This window comes from Plodia interpunctella, chromosome 22 (genome assembly GCF_027563975.2).
Source record: "Plodia interpunctella isolate USDA-ARS_2022_Savannah chromosome 22, ilPloInte3.2, whole genome shotgun sequence".
NCBI classification, from domain to species: Eukaryota; Metazoa; Arthropoda; class Insecta; order Lepidoptera; family Pyralidae; genus Plodia; species Plodia interpunctella.
Window position 1 is genome coordinate 2,723,291 of NC_071315.1, and position 26,042 is coordinate 2,749,332.

Here is a 26,042-nt window from a genome sequence, read left to right on the forward strand (position 1 = left end):
CAATTAAGTCTAGATAAAACCATATACTCGTCTATGTTCACGACCTTTACATATTAGCCCAGGTTTTGTCCAAACAGTCGGGCGCAAACTCATCAAGTATAGTTGGGTTTGCTTTTTGGGCAGATACTGGGCGTAAACCCATCTATTAGTAAACAATAATAAGGGTTGCAGTAAAATTCAATTGAAAAGAAACAAGAGAAAAAAAAGAAGAAAATATTTCCTTATATTTAAATAAGTATTCAAGAATACATTCGCAGCCTAACGTAAAAATATAATTTTGGTATAAACTCTGGCACCTTACATCAATGGCTATTTAGTTTACACACTATTTTACACATTAAAATGATATCATTACATTACAACAATGTTCCACCGTAGAGCTAACGTTTTCCAATAAGTTTAAAGGAAACCTAATTGGTCGATTAGGTTATTCTCCATGAGACCACATGCGGCTGACCACACGTGTGATATTGTCAAATGATAACGTTTTCCCCCACAGGATTTTCCCCATTCGTCCGATGACTTCTTATCAGATAAATCAGTCCCTGATAGAGTTGAATAGACATTTATTGAAGATACGATTAAAAATATGGAATGTTTACAATTTCGAAATAATGACAGATGCGTATTTTCAACTAACGGGGTTTTCTTTGCTAATGTATGTGTTTTGCCAATTTAATTGAAAGTTCTATCTATTGGTACTGATTTATACTTATAAGTATCAACTAGCAGTTACGAATGAGACGACATCGGATATGTGTAGGTACGACATTATTTAACCATTAATGTTGTACCTACACATGTCCGACTCGAAATTTTTAAATGACTACAATCACGAAGTGCAGTCTCATACGGAGATTTTAAATTTTTCTAATATAACCATTTGCCGCACTCGCGGTCGGCTTGTGTGGTCTCATTATAGAATAATACATACGCGCCACCATCGCATTTCTATAAATTTATTTTATACTTATAAAAAAAATTACAAATTATAACACAGGTTTTTTTAGAAAGTAATCTGATTTTCCACTTTACAATGTAGCCACAGTTGACTACAGCTTACTAAAACGAAAATTTGGTCACCGAAATCCGTTTTGTCAAACAGTCTACGCAAGTCAAAATTTTTCGCTAATAAATAAAAGACATTATCTAAAAGACATTGCCATAAATGTGATGGCGGCGAATACATGTGGGGTCTTAAATGGAATGCTTAATTTGGACGCAAAATGATTTTTTAACACGTTATATACCTATTACGTTTATTATTTAGGTGTCAGGTAAGCCAATAGACAATACACCAATAGCTTAACCGATCTACTTAAATTAGGCAACATTTTTATAATTTCTGTAATTATGGTAGTAGTATAAGTGTATTTTGGTAGAATTTGGCATTCTACCAAATGGAAAAATTATTTACGTAACGCAACTTAGTCACTTTGAAAATAAAAGTGAAGACGGATGTCTTTCTAAATAAATACACAAGTAATGGATAATGTACTTTTCCGAAATGCATGAGTATTATTTAAATACTGTCTTACAAACCAATCTATCTAAAAACTTAAATGTACTGCAATCCGAATTGTGGACATGGTCACATTACACTATTGGAATTTGTAAAACTTTTATATTTAAATGATCCATATATTATAGTGAATAAATATAAAATACAAAACACCCAGCGTCATCTCTAATCTATACTTAATAAAAATTACAACTTTAAAACGTATTTGCCACTTGTCAAAACTTCCTTCTCCAACCTCCAAACAGGTAGATAAAAAAACTTTTCTATAATATTAATATTGAAAAAGCATATCTGTTACGTTTGATTAGGTTTTCAGTGTGACTTTATCGACCAAACTGTATAAGAGGGAAAAAATAACAGTCACATCTTCAAAAATAACAATTCACATCTTTCAACTCAATTCACCATACTTTTCTAAAAACGTGACCATTCATTTATTATGGGGGATTATTACAATACGACCAATATTGTTTACATGTGTGTAACATATATAAAATATGCCTGTTTTTAGTATAATTTATTACAGGAAATCTAGAAATTATCTGCGTTATTTGTTAATTATAAAATATATGTACCCTAAATGCCCTAATTAATTATCATAGCTACTACAATAAGTAATTTTCTATTTGTAAATCGGTCTATACATATACACGATATTTATTACGTATTACATTTTAATAGGACATTAAACTGATTTACAAATAAAAATAATTTGCCGAATCTATCACCAATATCGAGTAAATCATTACATGATTTAATTTCGAAATAATAAAAATTATAACATCTAAAACGAATAGTAACTCAAAAATGTTGTACCTAATTTTTCTTAACACAAAAAATAAAATAATAAGTAGATCAAATGATAGTTACTTTTAAAATTTTAATTCTATTGTTTTAAATATAGCTACAGTCTGCCAAGAAAGTGGAGAAAACCGATTTTTACCAGATTTTTTGGCATAGCAATATCAAATAGAATGGTCAAGATTGGTTGATGAACACTAGTGTTGCCAGCCGAAAGCCGAAATCTTCACTTTCTTGACAGACGGTATAATTGAATTAATAAAAAATAAATAATAATGAGTATTTAGATAATAATGAATTAAAATAAATAAATATCACCGAAATAAAATGCCATCAGTAAACTATCGAAAATTTCCAACTTATTATATGAATGGAAGTGAATGACACTATTGGATCAAATAAGCTTATTAAAAAACACCAATACACCTTAATTAATTATAAAGATTAGAATTATATAAATATGTATGTTTTGTACTTTATTTAATGTAGTGACATTGTCTTTTAAATATAAATGCATTTTTTCGCCAAAAATATGCAGATAATTTTTGAACATCATCATTGATGTATTTCTTGTTATAACTATATAGGAATAACTAAAACATAAGATAAATAAATAACAGACAGCCAATCAAAATATCAAGTAAATTTTAGTCTTAATATTAAAAAAAACATTATAATCATCAACTGGAATTAGCTATGATTTACAAATGCATTTGCAATATTGTTCAGAATTCTAAATATACATCTTTGGAAATGATTAAGAAAATCAATATATAATAAATAGGTGAAAATGCATAAAATTTTCGTGAAAAAAAAATTTCACAAAAAAAAATCTAAATTATGATCAGAATAATGTAAAAGAAAAATATTTTTATATAGATATTTTTTACAATAGAAACATTGCTTCGATTTCTAAACATATTTAGTTGGGTCATATTTAAGTCAATATAAAAATATCCCACTGGAAAATTAAGTAGATATTATGTTCAATTTTCTTACTTATTTTATAAGTATACAAAATAAGAAAGATAAATACAGTTTCTTTCCGTTTTTCTCTTTCCGATTTATCGATATTCGACCTTGCGACTCACTCGTTACAAGTGCAATCAATCCACAGATTATAATGATATGACAGCTCTATTACTAATTCTTAGTTAATGACTCATACACCATGAAATATGCTATGACTACACGGAGCTCACGAACAATAACGAATGTGTTTTTATCTCTTTTTAGCGTACTATGATATCCTACAACGGAAAGAGACAAGTATAATCTTTGGCGTTCGTTGGGTCGGTGTAGACATAGCTTTACACATAATAATATATAGCGCCTATAAAAAGTGTGGTTGCTGCATCGTTTTCAGATGGAAACACAATTAAAACACACGTATTAAAAAAAAGGCCGATATTGTGTGTAATTACCACATTCTCCACTCCAACCGGCTCTTGACACTGGCTAAATACAAAGTCACATCTAGCAAGCTAACTTATCTACACTGTCTCTTTCACACTTTTCACTCGAGCTGTCACTTTTCTCTTTTAGTTTCCCGTTGTGACATTTACCGTTCGTGTAGCCTTTCTCGCTCGTTTTAGATTTGTGCTTCAGATGTTTGGGTAATTCTATCACTCGTTCCATAAGCGCCAGGAGTATGTTTCCTGGCACTCTTTGGTGTTCGTCAATTAATTTCTCTATTGCATCGGCAACCTGGAAGGAACGAAGAAATAAGAAAATTTTGCATGAAAAAATAATTAAGTTCTCTAAAAGAAAACACAAGTAGTTTTTATCAATGATAGATTTATATAACACACATTTCTTCATGTTGATAAACTAACATACAAATGTGAATCCTGATAACATAATAAATCTTTTTCAGGCAGTGGACAGAGATATATATTGAGTGATAACTTTATTGCCATTTTAGTTTGACCGTATTGTTGATAAAAGGCTCGTATTACAAAATGGTACTCGTCGGCACAGGTGTGTGTGATGAGCGTTAGAATGAAGTATTAGCTTTGGCGCCGGGCTGTGTGGTCGTGTTTCTTTAAGATTGCGGCGTATGGACTAATTCGAAAACGATGGCCACCAAAATCAATTTAGTCAACTGCGCACTGTAGTACAAAACTATAAAACTTGATGACATTCTTCATCTGGTGAGGTACAATCTTATCGAGTGGGTTAACTCACCTTCCTCTGCAGCTGTTCGGGCGTGAGCGCGGGGTCGTGGGCGATGGGCGCGCCGAGATGAGTGACGAGCTTGACGGGGAAGCCCCCGTAGACGGGCGTGAGCGGCAGCCGCGAGGCCGCGTACACGCGCCGGCACGCGCCGCGCAGCCAGCCCACCGTGCGGAACGCCTCGCGCACGTTCTGCGTGAACATCGGCACCACCGGCTGCGCCATTTGCAATGTTTGCTATGTTATGGCAACGGCACACTGTCGCCGAACAGTTCACCACTACACTAATACAATAATCAATTGGACAAATTTGTATGAAATTTGGTGCACAAGTAGAATATACAACATGAAAATCACATAGGGTACTTTTTATCTTGAAATTCCCACGGAAGCGAAGATTATATTTCATTCATGTTCATATTGGTATTTTTATTATTACTTTGTCCTCTTATCGATCTCATCCAAAAAAAGAAAAACTTAACTGGTGCAACAAGCCAGCGAGTGTACGATAGAAAATATTAATAAACGCGAAAAAGTATTTTTGTAAACTTGTCTAGTGTGTCAGCGAAGAAAAAATCTCAAATGATAAACGTAACATTCTGAAACTCACAACTTTGGCTTCTTGAGCGACCTTAGCGAAGCCGATCCTGGACTTCCAGTGCAGCCGGTACTCGTGGTCCCCGAACTGCGCCTCGTAGACGCCGCCCGGGGAGATCGCCAGCGGGTTCCCGCCGCGCAGCACGCCCGCGCACGTCGACACCGTGCCCGGGATCACGCACAGGCCCTCCAGCAGCGACGCCCACCCTGAGGTTAAAGTTAAAAAAAAATAGTTTGTAATGCAAAAATACAACATTTTGTTTAGGATGATGTGACCAGCCAGGTATTAACAAAAGTACAATTTTTTGTTTAGGTTGCGATACCAACCTTAAATTTGAGTAAAATAAAACTTTTTGTTTAAGATGCTGTGCCCAGTCTGTAATTTAAAAAAAAAAAACAAATTTTTGTTTAGTTTGCTTTGCCTATTCTGGAGTAAAAAAAACTAATTTTTGTTCATGTTGATGTGCCTAGCCTGAAGTTTAATTATTTTTTTTTAAGTTGCGGTGGCCAGCCTAGAATTTGAACTGCCACCGCACTGCACTAATAAGCTCTACAAATTAATATAACATTTTTTAATCAATATGTTTGACAATCACTTATTAACTAGAAGTGATTGTCGACACTTACCGGGTATTTTGAACATAAACCGGTCAGCGACCGTGTGTATGTGACGCCTCTTGAACAGCAACATTCTGGCTGTGAAGTAATACATGTCTATCGGCAGCGCGCCATGGTAGTATATGATTAGAAATGGACCGTCGGGTATGTTTTCTAAGCCGCGTATTTCGTAACCTGAAAAGGAAACAATCCACAAGCATATTATAAAGTCTGTCCCGCTTTCGCGGCTAAACAGCTGTGGATAAGAGAGAGATGGAAAGAATTCCGGCGACAGGAATTTTGTTCTTAAATTTTGAACGAAATTAATATATTTTAGTGTATTTTGTTTATTAATGAGTTTTATACGTACCGTGCCATAACCATCCGTGAGCGTCCCACAGCGCACAGACTGCTAACCTAGCCGCTTCCTTCCAATCATTATGTACTCCGGCAACGACGCGCAATCTGAAATTTATATTGTATCAGTCATTTTCATGGCCCCACTGCTGGGGCACTGGCATAGTAATAGATGTAATAATATATAGTAATAAATCACACATGCTGAGTTAGCCCCTTGGGATACTAATTCGACTATACTATCTTTATAATATACTAGTCCGCCCCGGTTTCGTTCGGGTAAAACCACAATAAAAAATAGGCATGTTATTCGTGTGAAAGTTTCGTCTATCTCTATGCCAAATTTCATCAAAATTCACCCAGTAGTTTTTTAGTTTATTCATTACAAAATAAACAATTTTTCTTTCTTTATAATATTAGTACAGAAATATGTGTGTATGGGCTAGTATGGGGGTGGTTCGCAAAGCGTTTCGACCGCTGCGGACGCGCTGTTATTACGATCCGTCAAGGAATCATTTCCGAAATCAATCGTTCATAAAATTGACATTTACTACAGTACAGATTAATATACATAACCATCCAAGAACCAGGTCAATCTGAAATATATTTTCCAATTTGACCCGACCGGGGATCGAATACTATTGCGAATATAAAATCCTCAAATCAATACACCAATATATTATTTAATTAATTAACTTAATTAATTGATAACAAAACAATTGTTTTCCTTGCACTTGCGTGTTCCTTTGTTCAATATGATTTTCATACAAAATATTACGTTATCGACCTAATGTAGGTATATGTAATGTATGTAATGTACATACATTACATATACCTACATTAGGTCTTAGATATTAGGTCTCATACTTTTGTCGTAATTATTCAAATCTGTAACACCTATGTAATTGTACGTGACACAAGTAAAACGGTCTATTAAGTGTAAATATGTACACTTAAGGTAATGGTAATGTATTTATGAATATTTATACATTTTATATATCTAAAATCTATACAATCCTACATATAATTAATAATAATAAACAATAATAAATATATTAGGACAAATCACACAGATTGAGCTAGCCCCAAAGTAAGTTCGAGACTTGTGTTATGGGATACTAACTCAACGATACTATATTTTATAACCAATACATATATAGATAAACATCCAAGACCCGGGCCAATAAGAAAAATATCATTTTCCATCATGACCCGACCGGGGATCGAACCCGGGACCTCCCGGTTCAGTGGCAAGAACTTGACCACTGCGCCACCGAGGTCGTCATGGAACCAGCCAATTAAACCTTTAGTCGCATAAAGTCCACTACTTATATCAAAATTACCAAATAGTCACTTACAAGTGGGATATATCTTTACATAGGAGATAATAATGGGGATCTTTATGGGACTGATGGAAGCTAAAATTTATTTTCCAGAATTTTTGTCCGTCCGTCTGTCTGTATATTTGTGCGCACATCACGCAAAAACTACTGGACGGAATTAGATACGGTGTTCACAGTTGTATAGCAGATGGTCTAATTTAAAATTGATATATTAGTTTCATCGCGATTCGTTGCTTTGAATTGAACCCGTGCGAGATATTGACAAAAACCAGTTATGAGCACGTAATAAACGCAGGCAAAACTGTGGACAAAAGCTAGTATACAATAATACAAAGCTATATCTGTATACTACTATTATAAAGAGATAAGCGTTAGTGACTTTGTATGTTTGAGGCGGGAAATCTCCGAAACTACCGAACCAATTTAAAAAATTCTTTTACCATTAGAAAGCTACATTATCCAAGATTGCTATAGGCTGGTTTTTATCTCAAAATTCCCACGGGAGCGAAGCCCCGGGGCGAAGCTAGTATGTTATATAATGTGTACGCCTGCGTAAATTTAAAACAAACATCGTTTTCATACAAACTTTCACCCCCCCCATTTAAGATCACTTTGGGGGTTGATTTTTGTATAAAGTACATGCATGTATACCAATTTTAATTCCATTAAAATCGGTCCAGCGGTAGTAACATCTAGTAGATAAAATATTTGTGATGATTTTTTTTTGTTTCAATTGAGTTCCAAGAATCAAGTAAGGCGGTTACCACAGCCGTTATAATATGACGTACCTGTAGAGCCTATACAAGTGGAATATAATACTGCTCATATATATGAGTACTATAATGAAGCCAGGCAGGAGGAAGGTGACGATCACCGGCGTCAGGAACCACGTCAGCCAGAGGCTGTACTCAGCGTCCACGTACTCCACTGGAAATAATACAAAATTTATTGTTAATTTATTGTACTAGTATCTACTACCTACCTACCTATATATACCTACTAATATTACAAATGCGAAAGTTTGTGTGTATGTATGTTTGTTACTCTTTCACGAAAAATCTACTGGACGAATTGTTATGAAATTTGGTACACGGGTAGAATATAACCTGGAATAACACATAGGGTACCTTTTATCCCGATATTCCCACGGGAGCGAAGCCCCGGGGCGAAGCTAGTATGTTATATAATGTGTACGCCTGCGTAAATTTAAAACAAACATCGTTTTCATACAAACTTTCACCCCCCCATTTATGATCACTTTGGGGGTTGATTTTTGTATAAAGTACATGCATGTATACCAATTTTAATTCCATTAAAATCGGTCCAGCGATTTAGTCTGAAAGCGGAACAGACAGACTTTCGCATTTATAATATTAGTATGGAGTATGGATTGAAAATTTTTTTACAAGTTTTTATTTAGTTTCCCCTGTCCCGATGTGAGGTTCCGTTTATTTTCTGTACGGAACCCTAAAAATTTCATTTTTGTATAAAACTCATTAAATCTAAAAGGAGCTTAGGTAGACACAGGCCTGTATTTCCAGCTCCCAACGTATTCCATTGAACTTTGCACTGTGACATACAGACATCCGGGACATTATCTGTTGTCTATACACAGTCTGGTGCAACGCTACACACGACCAAACCACGCGGCCGACGGACGGACCAATTAAAATTTATCTCACTTATTTTTTTACACAGGCACTAGTTAATGTGAGGCGAATAACGTTTAGGAAAAAGAATATCAGATAAGTGTCAAAAATAGATTGTGAAAACAATCGCTTCAATGAAGTATAAAAACTATTTTAAAAAATACATATATTTATATTAGGACTTGTTTTTATTATCCTCTACCTCGGTGGCGCAGCGGTAAAGTGCTTGCCTGTGTCTGAACCGAGAGGTCCCGGGTTCGATCCCCGATCGGGTCATGATGGAAAATGATCATTTTCTGATTGGCCCGGGTCTTGGATGTTTATCTATATATGTTATAAAATATAGTATCGTTGAGTTAGTATCCCATAACACAAGTCTCGAACTTACTTTGGACCTAGCTCAATCTGTGTGATTTGTCCTAATATATTTATTTATTTATTTATCTAACTCACACTTTGCTCACACTGATAAATGGGTAAATATTTTGTACCGTTATATTTAGCTAAATAAATAAATAAAAATAAAAAACAGGAGAGCATGTATGAAGAGAGTGATGCGATGATGGAGGAAGCGTGTGAGGTTTGTCAGTATCGTGACAAATGGAAAAGCTATAGTAAAACCCAGTAGAATAGGCTACTTTTTATCTCGGAAAAAATAAATTCATGCCAAAACCTGAACACCTAACATTTACAGCGACATCTAACAAAACAAGTTTATTTCTTAGACAAATTAAAAAAAACCCCGACTTTCGATATTCATTTCGCTGCAACTTTTGAATGGCTGAACCGATTTTAATCAAAGATAAAGAAGAACCACCGCATAAAAATTAGCTATCAAATAAAAAGAACCGCATCCAAATAGGTTCATTCGTTGATGAGCTATGGTGCCACGTACACAGACTGACACGCTTAGCGGTCAAACTTATAACACCCCTCTTTTTGCGTCGGGGATTCAAAACCTTTATAAGATTTTCTTCATCACATACCGGACATGTAATTCAGTGAATTCGAATAGGTTTATACACTGTCGACTGTACTACACAAAGTTATGTGGTTATATAGGTTATTATTATTTGTTTGACCTGTGTTCGGGTGAAGATAATGTCACAGGTTATGTGGTCATTATCCAGCACCTTGATACCCGTATCTCTTGCAATTATAGTCGCTATTGCTATCCGACGAAAAAACTGTCGGACGCGAGGGTTCCGTAGGGTTCCGTAGTTATTTTCTTTTTTTTTGTGTATTTTTCATACATGTTTACGATTACGATTTTCAGATTTCCTTCTTCTACTTCAGAAACTTCAGAAATCACACTATGTAGAGTAACCCACATCAAAATCAATTGCGTAGTTTTAAAGATCTAAGCATACATGGGCACAGACAGCGAGAAGCGACTTTGTTTTATTCTTTGTAGCGATCAGGCAATACTAAATTTAATGGGAAGTACCTTAGGTTTTGATCCCCCCAGCAAAAAGGACATTTTCTCCGTAAACTGTAGGTATTTTAATTAACAACTGATTCATGCGTGCACCTTATTTCAAAATCTCAATTAAACCATCGGAAAAAACTAGAATTGTTTGCCAAAGTAGGGGCGAATCACCGACCGAGCCATTTTAAATTCAAGATACCTACAATAAAGTTCAAAGCCTTATTATTCTTTGTTTGTCAATCTTTTTTTTTTCTTTTTTAAATACCTATCTACCTAAAACGGCATAAATAACAATGCATATCTGCAAAATTCTATGAGACTCTTCCAAAAGAGTATATTATTCAGATTTTCATGCTGAAATTCCGATTGACATTGATTGAAACCGAATTTACTTTGTAAAACTGTCTTGATTGAGAAAGATTTGGTCTTAATGCAAATTGTGATTTTCGCAAAATGAATACTTGACACGAAATGAGCGAGACGCAAAACGAGCACAGAGCAAAATAGGACTTCTCTCGCATAAGCGTTATCTTATACCTGCTTTATCTCCACCATTTCACAATATGGGCCAAGTTTATATATTTACAATACCTACTAGTATTTTGAGAAACATTCTACAATTTTATATTTGACACGAAAAAGTGCCTGTGAAAGTCTAATTAATATACCAATGCATTTTAAGTCTTTGCCTAAGATTTGTTTTTGTCAAAAAGGTAGGTATATTAGGTACCTACTATTGCGCCGCGCCGCGTTGACGTCCAATTATAAAAATGTAAAAAATGCGTACTGTTAAACTTCCGTTTAAATTCAAGTAGGTGTTAACATTTTGAGAAGTGCCATTGCTCAAAAAAATAATTACTGATGTAATTAATTAGATAATTTGTAATGAGCAAAGATATTGATTTTCATAATAAACAATGTTTCAATAAAAAAAATATATAGCTTTTACGAATACTTTAATTGATTGATAACCACCTATTTTGTTTAAGTCGCTAAAACAATAGGTAGGGTTCCGTAGCCAAATGGCAAAATGGAACCGTTACACGCATCTTCGTCACACGCGTACTTTAAGTTGGCAAGTAGTTGTATGCAATAAATCGCTACAATTCAAGATAAAGTCGGACTTGCTCACGAGAGGTTCCGTAGCAACATATTTGTTTTGCATGCATTATATGCGTGCCCATATATGTTTGTGGTAACTAAATACATGCTCCGTAACCGTTCTTGAGCAAGTTTTTAAATAAGCACCAGATATCATGAATATAACAACAACGCAAATTATTGATTGATTGAAGTGTTTATAATTATTATGCTTATAGAATTTCATAATTTCACCAGCGAACAACAGGCTAATGCTTAGGGTAAAGGGCACGAGAATCGGAAAATAATGATAAGAGAAACTGATAGTAGCTCTTATCAGTTCCATTATTGTTCCAATGCTTATAAACCATCATTTATATAGAACTAGCTCTTGCCCGCGGCTTCGCCCGCGTAAAATTATCTGCGAAAACGGAACAGACGATTTGCATACAAATTTTCACCCCCCCCCCCCATTATATAATCATTTGGGGGTTGATTTGCATACCAAATTCCATCAAAATTGGTCCAACGGTTTAACCGTGGAAGCGGAACAGACAGGCAGACTTTTGCATTTATAATATGGATTCAGATTTAGATTTTTAAGTCACATTTTCGCCCGAGATTTGATACGGTCTGCCATGAAATATGCCAAATGATGGTGAATGGTCACTGCTTGCTACCTAGTGGACGTTCTTCCTAGACTGCGAACTCAGGTGAGACGTTGATAGAACAAATTGAATAGGTTATCATCGCTAACTTCTGCGCGTGAGGCGCCTCGCAGCAAATCATAGAGCACCTAAGTCTTTCACTAAGTGTTGAAATCATGGATATTCAAGTACCTACTAATTCCATGGTTGAAATATAGAACGCACCCTATTCTGACAATAGAGAACTGTCAAACGTCAAGTCTCGCTTTTAGCGCTCTAAAAGCGAGGCTTGACGTTTGACAGTCCTTCTGCAGTTCTCTTCCCACACTGCCTGTATGCTACTAGAAAATCACCAATAAACTAAACTTTATAAATTAATTACCAGTTTTTCATTACTAAGATTTGCTTTTGTCAAAAAGGAATATACTCTGCGCGGGTTGTTTTGTTGTCCATACTTTGCCCGATAATGGATTCTAAAAAAGTTAAATAATATGCTTACAGTTAAACTTCTCTTTGAATCGAAGTCGGTGTTCACATTTTGAGAAGTGCTCATTGCTCAAAAAAATAATTAAGTAAAATTATTACATAGTATAAAACAAAGTCTATTCCCGCTGTCTCTCCCTACTCGTATGTACGGTTAGATCGTTAAAAGTACGCAACGGATTTTGATGCGGGTTTTTTAAATAGATAGAGCGATTCAAGAGGAAGGTTCATATGCCTAATATTGCACCCGTGCAAAGCTGGGGCGGGGGCGCTAGTTAATGATATAATTTGTAAATTATTTTCTTCACTTTCTTGACACTGTAGTACATGCATGACTGCAACATGTTGTTTATTTCCGCGCTAATTTTAAAAATAAGATAATGCATTAACCTGTGCTCGTTATGATCAGGTTTCATACATTTGATAAGCTGTCACAAATATTATTTTAATCATATCGACTACACGTGTAACTGACTAGTTTTTGTTCATGACTTGTACGTGTTAAAATACTTTTAAACATTTTTGTCTCATAATCTCACCACAATTTTTACGATTTTTGGCCTTAGCATACTACAAATAATGCCTAGAGTCCGCTTTCCTACTTTATCGTCTCCACTTCGCACGGTCGTCGGCATCGGCTTGTTAGACTATTGTCACGCATCATCCTTGCCGACTTCTTGGGTTTGCCCCTTCTGCCAGAGTCGGGCGGGAGCGGCATAGACAGACATTTGTTACCTACGTAATTTATCGGCAACAAGATTTAACGACCATAAAACCATATGTGAAAAATGACATTATTGTAAAAACTCGTTCGAACATTCGACCGAGATTTGAATCAATGACCTGTTGCAAATTGTTTTTTTTTTTTACTTCTAGATGTTAAATGACATTTTTTGGACATCCCAATGGACAAACAAGCAATGTGATAATGTAAACATCGATTTGCCGGCAATCGATTACTGGACGGAATGAATGTAAACATTTTTATCGAGTGGAAGATAAAGAAAGTTTCCCGGCATGTGACCAGGGCGTGATACAGATTGCCTGGATAATCTAACACTTCTTTATCCCTAACGGGGCAGACAGAGCCAAGAGACTCGGTTAGTCACATTCACGTCTAAATTGATAATTACGTATGCTTTTATTTCGTTCCATTGTGATTTTTGTTTGTCTGTGTAATCAATTCTTGCAAGTAACATTTCGCCTAATACGTCGAAATTTTCCACGTTGCTTCAGTATTCATGACAATACATTATTATGATAACCATGAGCTAATGGTGCATCGACGGAACTCCTCAACAGTTTACTGCACGGTTATGACAGTTTGTCACGCGTTGAATGCAGCGAGATCTCAAAGTTTTATATCTAGAGAATAATAGTTATTCTAGATAATTTTCGAAATCGCTTATCGGGAGCCCTTTTTTCGCATAAATTTTTTATCCTAATTTAATGTAGCATAGCGAGGCATACTTTTTATTGACATAATAATACTTTGTTTTTTGGCATACCTTTTCAATAAGCATACTTATAGTTTAAGCTAATGTATTTTACCATAATTTTGATTTGCATAAAGCTACAGCGGGGTGGCCCTTGGGCCACCCATAAGCCGCTAGGCGCCAATATACTTTAGAATATTATGCTTAAAAGTTGTTATGCTTATAGTACTTAGGTATGCGAAAAAAAATATACCTAAAACACTATGCCAAATTAATATTATGCTTAACTATTATTATTATAAGTAAAAGTATCCCATCTTAAATTATGACATAAAATTGTATGCAAAAAAAATAGGGAATCTGGCTTATCTGCAATTCGATCAAAGACGGTGAGTGGAATACCTTCCTTGGACATTTAAACGTTGACTGGTCTCGACGATAGGCCGACGTGATCACACGAGACACTACTATCGGCCGAACTTCGAACTATCGGCCGAACCGAAACGATTCGCCGAACTTTAGCCCCCTAGTCTACGTAAAAACCCACATACAACCTACACAATGTACATTCATTCACGTCGGCATTTGATTTCGTTGATATTGTGAATGGGCCATTAGTTATCATTAATTAATATTGACCTAAAATCGTCTAACCGATGTCTAGACGATTCCAATGTATTTGGCACAAGCATAACTCAATGAGGTTATCTATAAGGATGCGGTTATTTGCTCTAATCATAGTCACTAATGATACATATAGTCACATCATGATCAGATAGATAAACTCTAGTACCGTTACCATGAGTTTATGATAACTTAACACGCTAGCGTATAGGTATATAAATATCTAATGTAAAAAAAACGATAGATTTAGGTACCAATTCGTCTAGTGACAATTGGCTACTTGATTAGGTAAAATAAATAAATACATAAAGGCATTCAAATAACCAAACACATTAATTAAATTTAAATTTAATTGATCAGGATATTACTTACGTAATTTACTATTTTTTTTATTCTCATTAATAAACATTAGGAGGATGAATTTCACGACCGTTAGCGCAGCGTGTAGTGTTTCATTAGTGTCGCACATTTTTTTTGAATAAAGAATTTTTTTTTTAAATTAAACATTTATAAAATGAACATTGTATCAGTACGTTACTTATTTATAAAATAGGATAATTAAATCGATTACTGTGTATGGTACAATTTAATAAGAGAATTTAGAAGACACTAATGAGAGCCCGCGGCGGCTTTCTCGTCAACTGTTCATTGGTCAAACAAGGGCAAGGCTAAGTGCGTAAAGCATTTCACTTCTCACTATCGAGTCGATTCGAATGAGACGCAGCGAACCAAATACATTGTGGTGTGGTTGCGTCACAATGGCGCACTGTGATTGGTTAGCTGCGTCTCACTGCGAATCGACTCGATGGTAAGATGTAAATAGCAAAATCGCGCAACGCATAAAGTTCAATAGAGTCAATTCGTCAAGTTTTCGAAAACGACGCAGGACACAGTACAAATACATATCAAGTTACAAAGGTCAAGTTTAAGTTCAATCTTCGATAATTTACTCGAGTGTTACATAAGATTCAGCTCTCTTTGATCATATCTTTGTTGAGTCATGCCGTAAATGGAAGTACATAAAATTGGATTTACTGACTGACTAGGACAAGATTGTGGAAATTGAAGTAAACTTGTTTTCCTTATTATCATATATGTAAAATAATCTACATTTTAGCCTGCGATTCTTGAATGAAACTTTTGTTTGAGGCACCTTTTTAGCGGCATATAAATAGACTAACCTGTTATTCATTTAAAAAAAGTTTTTTTTTTTTAAGTGTCATGGCTCCATCGTACGCCAAAACGATGGTTTTGCCAACGTCAAGTTTGAGATTGACACGGAATATAATATAAAGTTCTTTAACTTGATATTATATTCCGTTATATACTTTAAACTAAAGTATGTTTTTTCACTGTCGCAATTTACAATATTTGACATTGACAGAACAAGACAAAACGTAATTGCGCTCAAAGTATGCTCTAACTTTTTTATGAATAACAACAATAGCATAATAAACTCTCTAGTAATACCTACTATCTAGTAAAGTCAGTAACTTCGGTTAACCGAAATTGTACAAATTTGCAGTAAACAATTTTATAGCGTGAAAATGACAGGGCGAAGGTGCTACAGGTCTTGCACTTAATATTTTACTGATACTGTTGGTTATTTATAGTTGTTTTTATTTAGATGCACACTAATTAACTGAATTTCTGAGATACGAAATTAACATGGCTTGTCCGACCATTACTTTTTTAAGGCCATCACAGAAAATGATTCCCGGTAAACCATTTTGCCTTATTCAACATATACTTGCAACGAGTCTATCATTTTACTCCATTTATTCGCTTGCACCTGCGCTATAAAGGAGCTATTTTGAGCCAGGCATACTTTTTGTAAAAGTTTTAAAAAAATACGAAATTAATCAATGTGCTTGGACTGGCTATTATATCTTCTGTATACATAACAATATGATTGTATGGATGAAATAAAAACAAAACGTCCACAATTTCGATGTTCTAAATATGAATGTTGACCGTTCAGTTCACTAATCTAGTTGTCGCTAAATATCGTTAGTCGTTATGTCATACCCATGGAACTAGTAGGTACTTTGTAAGGAGTACCTACTAATTCCATGGTCATACCAGATATTCTACACAAGTAAAGAAAAAATGCGAAAGTAACTGGGCAGTGTGACCGTTACTCTTTCGCGGCTATCAAACGTCACTGTCAAATTGAAATTTGGCTATAAATTAGCGCGAATATAAAAACCTGACGGGCGAAAACGCGAAGCTTCATGTAAACAAATATTAATGAGAGTGTGTTTGTTATTACGCTTTTATGCCTAACTACTGGATCTTGAAATATTACACAAAATAATGTTGTGATAGCGAAACAAAAAATTCATGACATTGTGGTAAAGTGCAAAGAAAATGAATATATTTTTGATTTTACTTAAAAACGGTTTAACCAAGTTACTCGTACTCGTGACTGCTAGGCTCCGGAATGAAAGAGCACGAATGAACCACCGAGAACATAATTTATCGATCATAATCATCATAATAATAGTATACGTGTAAGTAATGCCAATTTACCATGAGGTTAACGCACCAAAATCAATCTACTTGATTACTGCGTTTTGTTCCAATGCTGTAACATTATACGTTAATGTTAGGATATATAAAAGAAATTATTTTCAAATGGTCATACATCTTCCAATGGCTAATATTCAGCCAGTAACTATATATAGGTATATATGCGCTAGTGAAGGGAAGAGAAAAGATAAAATTATATTTCTCAGTTTTCGTTCCGCGCCAAAAAATATCCAGTTCATAAGTAGAAATAAAAAGTTGGATATAGATAAACTACAGCCTACAATAAGCCGTTAACACCCCTGCATCAAAATGTTAGCCGTCGACCTATAATAACAGCAGATACAAAGTGAAACAGGTTTACCACACTCAATAAGGTATTACTGTCGGACTATCCCGCTATTTTTTTACCTCTACAATTTGCACCATGATCATTAACCTATACAGGGATCCTCAACATGTTCGCGAACCAGGAGCGGTGTTTTTTAACCTGTGACTGACTAATTGAAAACGCGTGAGTCGTACGATATTTTATTACGACATAAATATCGCTTTTTTACTTAAAAACTAAAACGTTTGTTCGTCGAATCGTTATATTAAATGATTTGAGACATTTTGCGCATGATCGCAGGCAGGCTGCTTGCGTTTATGCAAACCATTGCTGCACTATTGCCGGGTGATGGTACAGGATTGGACTGCTCAGCACAATAATTAAATAATAATTGTAAATATTTTTTCTCTACTTACATAGGATAACTAACCTATGAGAATAACCTATGATAGTCTTGGTCACTTGAGTAAATAATTTTTTTTTAAAATATTCCTTTATACCTAATAGAGTAAAAAATGTCCGCTCTAGTTAAAAGGTTGGGAAACCCTGGACTTATAAGTTATGCAGATACGCCGTACACGACACAACTAGGGATGCGACATACATTACTTCTCATAATTATACGAACGGCCAGACCATAGAGAATTTAAAAAATAAAAACACCAAAGATAACAGATTATACGATAGCCTTCAGGACCGGTATTGTAAGATATAACAAAACACATTATTAACAATCATCTTTTTTGCTAATTATACAATACCATAGACATTACACAGCATTTTTCGAATATACGTGCGCTTCTAAATAAGGTGCATAATTTGAATAGATTATCAAAATTTATTTGTAAAAAGTAGACATTACATTGTTTTATTTTTTAACCCCCGACCACATAAGGAAATAGTTATAAGTTTAACGTGTCTGTGTATCTGTATGGCTGTTCGTGGCTTCGTAGCAGCCAAACGGTGAAAATGATTTTGAGCTAGTTATTTTTTTATTTAAAAGATAATTTAATCGAGAATGTTCTTAGCTATGTCTGCAAAATATGTGTCCAGCCGTATAGAAAATTGCAACTCTTTTTTAACAGGCCTTCCTTAACTTTAAATTAGTTTTGATTGTTCCTAAACAGATCTAACTCTTGAAACCTATTGTCCTACCTCTCCTCACAATAAAAGCACGATAGAACGATAAAGAAACATATTTTATCTAAACTATAGGTTTTATTTATCTCATTGGTAAGTTTTATGAATGTGACTGAAATATTACCCTGTAGAACGTAATTAAGAGATAGAAAAACATAACCGATTAAAGTTAGCTAAATAATTTAGCATGATAAGATATTTTTACTACTTTGTGACATTGAAAATGACCAGAATGTTGTTAAAGTGAGGTTCAAGAACATTCACAGTTTACACATAACGAAAGATAAAACTGAAATTGAATGATAAAAATATTTCTCTCGATACGTTATCTATTTAACTGCCAGTGTTATCGGCCACGTAGGGTTTATTGTGAAATTAAAGTTGAAAGTTTCACACATCACGTCTGTATAAACTTACTTATTTTAATGTTGACAGTTTGATCTGCTCACTTATATCTCAGCCCGAGTCGTGCCAGTCAATTTTGACGTTAACTTTAACACAGCAAGGCAAAGTACGCCATTTTATGTAAAACTAGCGGCCTGTTCTGGTAAAATCGTGATAATTTTACACCTTCCTTAGGAATCGCACTATCAAAATCCGTTGCGTAGTTCTAATCGTACGGGACAGACAGCGGGAAGCGACTTTTTTAACTATGTAATGTAGAGATTTATGTTATAGTTAACGTGACTGGTGGAACTAAGGCTGAGGATATTGCCAACACTTTTTTTTAATTTTGTTATTTAAAAATTGCACATGAATTTCTTAAAGTAAATCCGCGGATCGATTTTGAGATACTTTGGAAGACTGAAAAGCAATGTGAAATATTTAATGAATCTTTTCTAAAGGTCATAGAGATCATAGAGGTATAAAAAATATTTACACAACATTTACTTGGTTCTGAACAAAATAATGATTTAATATTAAAATGAAATATTATTTATTCTTTTTTTGAGAAATATGAATTAACTAGCCGCGCCCGGGAGCTTCGCTCTTGTGGAAATTTCGGGTAAACTATATCTTATTCCAGGTTATATCAAATTTCATAATAATCCGTCCAGTAGATTCGTGAAAGGGTTACAAACATAAACGCATACATTCTCACAAACTTTCGCATTTATAATAATAAAACAAGCAAGGCAATATGGAATGGATGTACAGTGAGATCACTGAATTTGATAGATTTTACTACGATACGGTTATCAATATTATAAAACTCTTGCGTTACTGAGTGACTGAGTGACTGACTGACAGACAACGCACAGCCGAAACTATTGGGCGTATAAAGCTGAAATTTGGTGTGTAGCTTCCCAGGACAATGTAGGGGAGCACTAAGAAGGGATTCCCTGAAATTCCCACGGAAAACGAATTTTTACTCACATACAAAGTTGTGGGCAAAAGCTAGTAATAACATATTTAAATAACATTGCAAATATCACATTAGCTGCACTTTCGATAAACATATTGCTGTTGCGACAGATTACTGAGCCACTGACATAATTTATCATTATGTTTACATAATCGAAAATCATTAAATTATTCATTAACAACTCGTCGCCCAGTTAAATATGTGATTTATGCGTGATATCACTATCCAAGCTTCGCCCCGGGGATTCGCTCCCGCGGGAGTTTCGGGATAAAAAGTGCCCTATATGTGTTAGATTTTGCGTGAAAGAGTCAAACATACACATATACATCCTCACAAATTTTCGCATTTATAATATTAGTTTTACGGGTGTACTATGCAACCATGGAGTTAAATAAACTTCTCACGAAGGCAATGAATTAAAAATGAAAAGTACAGCCGAAAATTAAAAATGTTTGGAGACTTACGAGTACACTATACTAAGTAACTAACTGTAGGTACTAACAAAACTAATATATAATACTGGCTATTGCCCGCGGCTTCGCCCGCGTAATTTCCGGGATGAAAAATACCCTAGTCCTTCTCCATACTTCAAACTACGTGTATGCAAAATTTCAATAAGATTGGTGAGTACATAGAGCGTGAAGAGGTAACAAACAAACTTACTTTCGCATTTATAATATTAGTTTGGATAATTACTAATACGTGCCGAATGGAACAAAACACTAACCACATTAGTACAGTCAAAAGTAATCGAATATTTATTTATTGCAATAGATTTGGGTATATTTACCCAAAATAAGGTAAAGGTAGACTATTTTCATTGTCGACAGCGCTTCTACAGTATATTAGTTATAGTATAGTAGCACTTTCGTTAGTTTAGGTTATAGTTTAGTTAATTTTCTCTTATAGTATGTCACTACACTAAAACAAGTATAATTAATTTTCTATTAGATATAATATATTGCGGTTGTAATTCAAACAATCGCCGATGAGGAAACCAGCCACTCTGTGACATGCGGTTTTGCCCAATATTACCGCCGTGTTGTTTTCTTGTTAACTTTATATGACTGTGTTCTATATAAGGGGCGTAGCTACAGCCGTACCAATGATACGGGGCCCCCTGGTTACAGGGGCCCCAAACGTGTGTAATCGAATAATAATAAAATGTTCCATCCACTTAATCACTTGCTACCGGAAACAAAAATATAGAAGAAGAAACTATCACACGTTTTCACTTCAGAAATAACAAGTGTAAAAAAATGCTATCTATTTTTTATGCGTTAAGATAAAGGGTTACGCTTAAAATTGTAAAGTGCGAAATGTAAACGCGTTAGCGTTTCAAACCCTGTATTCACATAAAGAATTTTTTTAAATAAATAAATATTTTTTTTTAATACAAATTTTATATGATCTACTTGTATTTATTTACAACGTAACACGTACTTTAAGCTAAAGTATGTCTTGTCACTACTAAATTTTGAGAGAAGAAATGTTTACCCTTTATATGGGTACCCTTGCTAATTTTGATATAGGGCAAGCTACGCCACTGCTCCAAATATTTGGCGGCAATACAACCTGGGAAAATCCAAGCTGAATTGACGTCGACATGGAAATACTCTGTTCTCAGAAATGTCCTCCCTTGAGAACTTCTCAACGGGAATGTCACGATAACGATTTGCAGAAAATTCTCTAGAATCCCTCAGAATATTTCCTGACGAAGATAACCTGAATATTTTATGTTACTATACATATATCAATAATATATAATATTTCTCGAAATCAACTAGAATTTAGTTGAGAACGGTACATCGCTAGTCACAGAGGATTTCAAGAAAGAAATCTCTGCCGATGGTGAAACTAAGGATGCCGGAGACCGTGCGAAGTGGAGACAAAATCTGAACTCTGAGACTTTTGACGGCTAAGATACAACCGGGACGGGAAAACGAGAGAGAGATACTTTTGGTGGCACCGCCAGTAAATACTACGTGAAATAGTATGTCCCAAACGAACACGTCTAATATAAAAATACATAATGCCATTACGGGATATTATTCCTAGATTTCAATTTCAAAAAATAATAAAAGAAGAATCCCACATCACCACAAAATAAGTAATTTTAGCTATTATACAAAAAAAAAACATAATTTAGCAGCTTACTTACTATTTTACAAAACATAGTGAATTAGTTTAAATTATACATGACAGACAGGTTTCGGCGTGGTTGGCAACAAATGGCTCGGGATAGAGACCTTTGGAAGACAGAAGGGGAGGCCTTTGCCCAGCAATGGGACACAAAATACAGGCTATAAAAAAAATTATACATGCCATGGTAAATTTATTTATAAAAAAAAATAAAAAAATACATACGATAGAAAATTCCCATATAAAAGCCGGCGACCGCTATAGCGATTTTCACTATATCGTGAGTTGCGTCGATGTCAAACTTTTTCAGCAGGTCACTCATGATGTAAGCTTTCACAGTCCTGTCTACGCACTGACTCTCCACCATTGCTTACAAAAAACCTTATCTTTTTTAAAATTATAATTTTAACCGAATGCACCGATAACCCTATGACCGCTATATTAAATTTGCATTCGGCCTGTGCATGAACCTTGCAAAATAAAAAAACAAAAATTGTTTATTATCTGTGAACGACATACGCCGTATGATATACGCGGTGTCTCGTCACTAAATGCGGGCGAACGCAGTCGCACGCAGGTTCCTGCCGACTGAAGCAATTTATTTTTGTTATCTTCTAACAAGTTTACGTTATAAACGGATATGGAATAACATCAGGTCAGGGCATTTCATCAGCAATTACTTTCGACAACTAAATAATATTTTTTGTCTGTGGCCTCGATGACATAATGAAAAGCGAATCGCGGGAAAAGAGAATTCTACTTTTACAGAATAATATGTCATATCTTCGCCTCGCCATCACCAGTTCATTCAATCGTAGTACAAAATATTCCTAAAATCTAAATAAATATAACTGCCTAATACTCGTACAAATAAAGTTTAATGAAGCAATCTTCGCCGTATTATTTAGCTATTTATAACAACACAAGATCAAGGTCCCACATAACGGTATATATACCTATCTACTGCTTGAATACAATAGAAAATAAATTATAATAATGAATTAAAAAATACACAACTGAATAATTCAAATTGTAGTTAAGGTGGCTACGATAGCGTCAACATTTTCTTTGCAATGGCTTTTCATAATGGTTAGTACCTGATCTAAAGTAGACCACCTGTCTTCAAACAGTATCTGTATAGCTATAGCGGTGGTACGTGCTGACGTGTACTTTGTGCTCCAAAATATTTACAGCGAAGAAGAAAATAGCTAACGTACCTTGCGTTATACATTATTTTTATTTTATTTTATGAAAGCCTATATGCTGGCTCCTCAATGTAGCGGATTAGTTCGCCGAACTTTTTGGCGGATTCGGTAGTCATCCCACATATTATAAAACAAAACCTGCCCGTCTGTCTGTCTGTCTGTTCCCGATAAACACAAACACTACTGCACGGATTTTCATGCGGTTTTCACAAATAGATAGCGTGATTTCTGAGGAAGGTTTAGGTGTATCATTTATTGTGTTTTTACCCGGGCGATGTCTGGACGAGCCGATAGTTGTGGTATAAATATAAGCTCATACATTTATACATTCGCGTCGGTATGTGTCGGAGTTCGGCGATAATGTGGAGCCGGCAATTACACCCTAACTTGAAAACAGGCCGATGATTGGCCGAAATAATGTTCAAGCTAAAATTAATATTCACACTCAAGATATTCAAAGACAATGCCCCATATAAAACCGTAATTCATAATGATCAATTTTAATCCATTCGTGTGAAGTGACGCACACTATTGCTATTGCATAACTTTTTGCGGAACAATGGACTATCGACATAGTTAGCACTTACTTATCGAGTGGGCCCTAAAAGGTCCACTGGCCCGAACACCCTGGTTTCTAATCCCCGACGCAAACAGAGGGGTGTTTATAAATCTGTTGATTTGTCCAATACATTTATTTGTTTTATTTATTTTATAAAAAAAGGTTGCTTTTTGCGGAACCAATCCCGACACCCGTAATATATTAACCCGAGATCTCTCCTCGGATAGATGGCGCATCGATGATTGAATTTCGGATATTCACAGTTTTTCGTGTCAAATATAATGTGTTTGTGTCCCTAATTGGTCAGAAATTTTTTGGCCGTACGACCGATTGTCCCAATTTTTATTATCAAAAAATCTGTCAAGTGCGAGTTGAACTCGCATTGAAGAGATTCGTTCTTATAGATTTTCCTGCAATCTACAAGCAATGAACTATATTTTGTATTTTTTTTTTCAAAATTTTAGGCTCAGTAGTTTCGGATAGCAGGGTATTTTACAATAAAAACAGAACTATATTTGAGATTTATTTTTTTATTTTTTTTAGATATATGACACAATAAGCTTGACAATTTTTTTTGTTTCCTAATTTATACCACGAAAATTACCCTTAATTGAAAAAATATATATTTACCCTGCATGTCTGTGTTTGAGTCATGGGATTATACCATATTTCACTTGATTTGGTCTAGTAGATTCAGAGAAAAAGTTGAAAAACAACAAACAAAAACATTTTTTTTTTTCAATTTCGGTGTCTATTCTTCAAACAAATGTGTCAAACAAACCACTGTAAATATTTTAAAGCAATATGCAACATTGGCACATAGTTAATAGATATAACATGTCACATATTTTGTGATTTCAAAAGATATAATTCAGACCTGTAGGGTACTAATTGCCGTTGAATGGCAATGACACATTTAAACAATACACACTAAATAATAATTAGGTTCAGATCTACCTACCTTGTTATGTATCCTAACTAATATTATAAATACAAAAGTCAGTGTGTTCGTTACCTCTTCAAGCTCTATTTACTCAACCAAACTTCTTGAAATTTTGCATACACTGGAAATTTTTAGTAACTAGCTTTTGCTAGTGTGAATTTCCCACGATACATTTATTTTTCCGGGATAAAAGGTACCCTTATAGGTAAATGTATATCCTTCGCAGTACTTCAAACTACATGTATGCAAAATTTCAATAAGATTGGTTAAGCAGAAGAGGTAACAGGCAAACCAAATAACTTTCAGATTTATAATATTAGTTATAATACTGAGTGTGAAATGAAAGTACCAGTTAATATTTCATGATAACATAAAAAATCAATACTCACTGTTATCAGTGAGACTGGTAACATTATCATGATAATAATTGCATATTTGGCAACCACAGGCAATAGGTACAAAACGAGTAAACAAAGATACATTATAGTGATTCATTATTGAACTAATTATAATGTAATGAACCAAAGTTCCCACGCGTAAACATCATTAGGAAAAAATCGATTTATATCTAGAATATTCAATTAAGTGAATACATTAGATGACGCACAATAAAATATTCCAAAAATATCGATAAGTTTGAGAACGAAAAATTGGTTAGGTCATTATTAATGTGTTCGGCAAAACCTATCGTTGGTTTACTAGGAAATGTTAAATATAGTAGATACTGTACTCACCGATAATATCGTAGAAGCTTATTGTGTAATTATCCACAAGATATGAGAAAAATCCCATTTTTGTAAACAGCTGATCATATAAACAAAATCACAAAATAATACTGAACTTTTAATACGAAAATTAACAGTACACTTTATGTTTAGCTACCAAATACTTTTACGGTATCAAATAAAACTTGTTATTATAGTTCTTATTGCCTCGAAGTAATCAAATTACAATTAAATTACGCGAAAATCATCGATTTAGCATTTCGGACAACAATTCAACATCTCATCACAGATTTTTGACAATACAATCACCACAATTTTTTGACATTTGACAGTGACATTTGGATGAAGATAATCGCAGTCCA

The 26,042-nt window shown here is 34.6% G+C and overlaps 1 protein-coding gene across 4 annotated transcripts; it reads right to left on the reverse strand.

Moving 5' to 3' along the window:
• Positions 1 to 200: 200 nt before the first annotated feature.
• LOC128679959 (uncharacterized protein) lies at positions 201 to 25,979 on the reverse strand. Of its 4 annotated transcripts, none has more exons than XM_053762516.2 (7): positions 25,690 to 25,979; positions 8,181 to 8,319; positions 6,063 to 6,157; positions 5,723 to 5,887; positions 5,109 to 5,302; positions 4,511 to 4,735; positions 201 to 4,030 (listed from the first exon to the last, which is right to left on the reverse strand). In XM_053762516.2, exons 1-7 carry the CDS (start codon positions 25,745 to 25,747, stop codon positions 3,800 to 3,802), a joined length of 1,107 nt encoding a protein of 368 aa, XP_053618491.1. In that variant the 5' UTR covers positions 25,748 to 25,979; the 3' UTR covers positions 201 to 3,799. The 4 variants fall into 4 exon arrangements, with proteins under 4 accessions (XP_053618491.1, XP_053618488.1, XP_053618489.1 ...); XM_053762513.1 differs by lacking the exon at positions 25,690 to 25,979 and adding an exon at positions 22,474 to 22,848; XM_053762514.1 differs by lacking the exon at positions 25,690 to 25,979 and adding an exon at positions 22,474 to 22,847 and having other exon boundaries at positions 4,511 to 4,714.
• Positions 25,980 to 26,042: the final 63 nt, after the last annotated feature.

Excerpts from the sequence above, each read along its gene's own strand:
- LOC128679959 (XM_053762513.1), bottom strand. The coding sequence starts at position 22,615 with ATGGTGGAGAGTCAGTGCGTAGACAGGACTGTGAAAGCTTACATCATG. Across the intron at positions 6,158-8,180 it reads CACTTGTATAGGCTCTACAG|ATTGCGCGTCGTTGCCGGAG; the intron begins GTACGTCATATT and ends TATAAATTTCAG. Across the intron at positions 4,031-4,510 it reads CCGAACAGCTGCAGAGGAAG|GTTGCCGATGCAATAGAGAA; the intron begins GTGAGTTAACCC and ends CGTTCCTTCCAG.